The sequence below is a fragment of the Pempheris klunzingeri genome, unplaced genomic scaffold (assembly GCF_042242105.1).
Source record: "Pempheris klunzingeri isolate RE-2024b unplaced genomic scaffold, fPemKlu1.hap1 Scaffold_328, whole genome shotgun sequence".
Taxonomy (NCBI): domain Eukaryota; kingdom Metazoa; phylum Chordata; class Actinopteri; order Acropomatiformes; family Pempheridae; genus Pempheris; species Pempheris klunzingeri.
In genome coordinates, this window is record NW_027255244.1 from 1 (window position 1) to 4,298 (window position 4,298).

The 4,298-nt window shown below is 49.3% G+C and overlaps 1 protein-coding gene across 1 annotated transcript; it reads left to right on the forward strand.

Moving 5' to 3' along the window:
* Window positions 1-5: 5 nt before the first annotated feature.
* On the forward strand, window positions 6-2,445 carry LOC139225507 (serine-aspartate repeat-containing protein F-like; the record flags this gene model as incomplete). The annotated part of the gene is made up of 4 exons (XM_070856317.1): window positions 6-1,248; window positions 1,617-1,673; window positions 1,824-1,873; window positions 2,037-2,445. Coding segments are annotated over 3 exons (1,311 nt in total), but the record flags the coding sequence as incomplete, so codon positions are not given.
* Between the last annotated feature and the right edge of the window lie 1,853 nt (window positions 2,446-4,298).

Consider the following 4,298-nt stretch of genomic DNA (forward strand, 5'->3'; position numbering starts at 1 on the left):
GCCAGGACGAGGACGACAGCCAGGACGAGGAGGACCGGCAGGGCAATGCTGACAGCCTGGGCGAGAACGACAGCCAGGACGAGGAGGACCGGCAGGACGAGGATGACAAGCCGGGTGATGACGACAAGCAGGGCGATGACGACAAGCAGGACGATAACGACAAGCAGGACGATAACGACAAGCAGGGCGATGACAACAAGCAGGGCGATGGCGACAAGCAGGACGAAAACGACAAGCAGGGCGATGACAACAAGCAGGACGATGACGACAAGCAGGGCGATGACGATAAGCAGGGCGATGACGACAAGCAGGACGATGACGACAAGCAGGGCGATGACGATAAGCAGGGCGATGACGATAAGCAGAGAGAGGACTATAAGCAGGGCGAGGACGATAAGCAGGGTGATGACAACAGTCAGGACAAAGCTGACAGCCAGGGCGAAGACGACAGCCAGGGTGAAGACGACAGCCAGGGTGAAGACGACAGCCAGGACAAAGATGACAGCCAGGGTGGAGATGACAGCCAGGGCGAAGATGACAGCCAGGACGAGGACGACAAGCAGGGCGAGGACGACGGGCAGGTCGAGGACAATAAGCAGACAGAGGACAATAAGCAGGGCGAGGACAACAGTCAGGGCGATGGCAACAGTCAGGACAAGGCTGACAGCCAGGGCGACGACGACAGGCAGGGCGAGGATGACAAGCAGGGTGAGGACGACAAGCAGGGTGATAGCAACAGTCAGGACAAGGCCGACAGCCACAGCAAGGACGATAAGCAGGGTGAGGACGAAAAGCAGGGCGAGGACGAAAAGCAGGGCGAGGACGAAAAGCAGGGTGATAGCAACAGTCAGGACAAGGCTGACAGCCACAGTGAGGACGACAGCCAGGAAGTGGATGACAGGTACAGCGAGGCTGACAAACATGGCGATGCTGATAGTCAGGACGAGTCCGACAGCCAGGACGAGAACGACAGCTGGGATGAAGATGACAAGAATGGCGAGGACGACAGCTTTGCTTCAAAAGAGAGGCATGGGGCAGGGAGTGATGAGACATCAGAGGAGAGGGAGGAGGAAGACGAAGCGAGTGACAGAGCTCTGTCAGAGGAGTCAGAGGAACCATTAGATGGCGACGATGACAAAGATGGTAAAATAGCAAATGGCGGAGACGGTGAAATTGAGCCTGACAGTCAGAACCACGATGACTCTGCAAAGGCAGACAAGTCTGAGGAGTCTACCGACGCCACCGAAGGTAAACGGGGCTCATGTGGTCTATAAAGGAAGAATCTCTGTATGAATGTCTGTACTTTATTCCTTGAGAACTGTTCATCCGATCGACTTCACACTTGGTGAGCGTATTGCTGAGGACCCAACAGAGTGCAGCGTCTAGTGTGAAGTCGATCAGATGAATGGGAGCCAAGCAGTCAGCCTGTGCTGAGTGGCCACCCCCAAATGGGGACTGCAGTAGTTTTCAGAGCAAAACTGAATGCAGAAAACTAAAGACAAAAAGGTCATTATGGGTCCAAATAGACTGAATCTCCCAGAACCAGCATGACATCACCGGGGCCGTGGCTTCTATGTCTTTACGTTAATTAGCTTTCATCTTGTCTCTTGTTGCAGTGGCACCATCTGAGAAACCAGACAAATCAGACGACTCCACTGCCGCCCCCACACAGGGTAATGGTCACTGTGACATCACACTGCCACACAACTAATCACAGTTCAGATTCACTCATAGTTGTTTAAGTCTGCCATCTTGCAGCTTGAAGATTCCGTAGTTGATTTATTATTTGATGTACCTGAATAACAGACATTTTCTTCTTTCAGTCACGAATTAGATGCTCGGCCTCTGAACCGTGGAGGCTCCACAACTGCAGGTATTATCACACACTGTGTCACACCTGGAAACTGAAACCACACCCCACTCAGGTCCCAGTCACAAGAAAACTGGAAGTGTTCTCTAAGTCAGCATTAAGTGCTGTGTTGTAATTCACTTATTTATTATTTCACTTATGTACATATCTGTCTTCTCCCCTTCAGAGCCAACCCCACGGTGGAATACAGTTGCCATGACAACAACAACAACAAACTGCAACTGCAACTGCAACTGCAACTAAACTTTGACTTTCAGCTTCCTGCTTGTTTTTGGTCTTGGCTTGTTTTTTCCCTGATTGGTTGTCTCCATTTTCTTTGAACTCCTGCTTTATTTTTCCACTAATCGAATTTGTGCATCCTGTGTTTGACCTTTAACCTATCTCACCTCTCTCACCTGTCTGTCTGCCTTCAGCCCGATGCAGAGACAATAAACCAGCTGCTGATCTGAGATCTGCTCTGTGTGTCCATACAGTCATTGTTTACTATACAAACACTAATGAAGGAGGACGAGAGAGTCCAGCCATTGTCTGTCCACAGAAGAACTGCTAATAAAGTTTGAACTGTCAGAAACATCTCTCAGCGCTCTCTGAGTCTCTGAGTGTTCATTTGAATCTTTGTCGAAAAGCTGATTATTGATCTGTAATATGAATGTCTGTCATCATTTTACACAGCCGATGCAAAAACAAGATGTTTTAGGTCAAACTGCGGAGAGAGAGGAAGGTTGGTTCTTCTTCTGCAGGGTGAGGGTCACATGACAGACGGAAACTGCTGAAGGCATTAGTAAGATAGGTTTACCGTCGCTCTGCGAGCTTCTCTTCCATCACTTAACATCTGGGTTAGGTCACATGCATAATGTAACGTACTTCTTAAAATCAGTTAGTTGAAATAACTCACATTGAGCTTTTGTTTCACACAGGACAAGAACAGCAGCCTCATGAGTGAAATTCACCCGATCTCTCTGCAATACTTTAAGGCTCTTTATACGACATCAACTGACCTCCTCCTTTGCTGTCATCATGACTATGGCCACAAGAGGTCGCCTTTGTAAACATTCGTTGCTTTAACCCACTTGAGAAAATGATCACTGTTGAGTTCAGTAGGACGACAGGCTAGAATCAAACAAGGATCCAGAGGAACAAAAAGTCACCCAAAAATTTCACCTTTCAAAAACAAGAAAACTCAAAGTGCTTTACATAAAACATTAAAATCATTGTGGACAGAAACACAAAGCAACATAAAATTAACAGTTGCTTGGGGCAGCAACTGGCTCTCAAGGTTCTACAACTGGACTGAGCCTCCTGTCCAGCACCCTGAAGCATCTTTCTTGGGGAGGCTGAGCGGTGTGATTCTCCAATAGTTGGAGCACACCCTGCAGTCCACATTTTAGAAAATATTAACCACCATCCGCAGGTACTGTCCTTGACCTCCACGTGATGCTGAAAAGACATGTCAGCCAAAACAGCAGTGCAATGTCCAGAGCCTTCAGCGTCTCAAGGTGAATCTCATCCTAACCTGGTGCCTTGATACTGAGGGGCTTCTTTAGCAGCTCTCATAGCAAACTAGCAAAACACCACTCTGGCCATTCTTCCCAGTTACCCCTCCAGGTTTCTCCATCGTTGCCCATGTGAGTGTTTAAGTGTTTAAGCATTGAACTCCTTTCAGAATGACATCCAGAGCTGAAACTGCTGTTTGGGGAATAAACGCGTCCAGTCAAAGCCTCCCTTCAGTGACTTGTAGTCACAGAGAGCGACTGTCTCGTTCACAAACATCTGACATCCAGCTGACATCTCTCATACCCTGCATCTTCAGAAAGAGAGAGAGTCCAGGAGGCAAGGATAGACTCCCCTTTAACAGGAAGAAACCAGGCTCAGAATACAGGAGAGCTGAACCACTTCTAGTTGGTAAGGCTCAACTTTCCACACCAGCTCTGGTTCCTTCCCCACCTGAGAAACAAACAAAGTACCCGAGCCCAATGACAATCCCTCCAAGTGGTGGGCTCATAGAGTGGGGGCTCCACGTTGTTCCCTCCTGTGGGTCCTGTGGATCCAGGCCTGGCCACCAGCTCCCCTCCCAGGTCTGGCTGTAGAATGGGTTTCGATAAGATAACGATAAGGTGGTAGTGCTGTATGGGAGGTGGTTCAGGATGCCTCCAGGGAGCCCCCCCTCGGAGGTCTTCTGGGCACATCCAGCCAGGAGCTGATCCCGACAGAACCAGAACTTCCTGGAGGGATCATGTGTCTCCTCTGGCTTTGGGATCCCCCCTGTAGTGTCGTGCTTAGCCTGCTGCCACCATGACGTGGAAGAAACTGGATGGACGGTGTTCTTCCACAGCCGCAGGATCCTGTAAACAATCGGATCATCACATCCCAATGTCTTCTTTCATTAGCTGGTTCTTTACGATCTGATTTGGTTTCAGTTTGGAGCTGC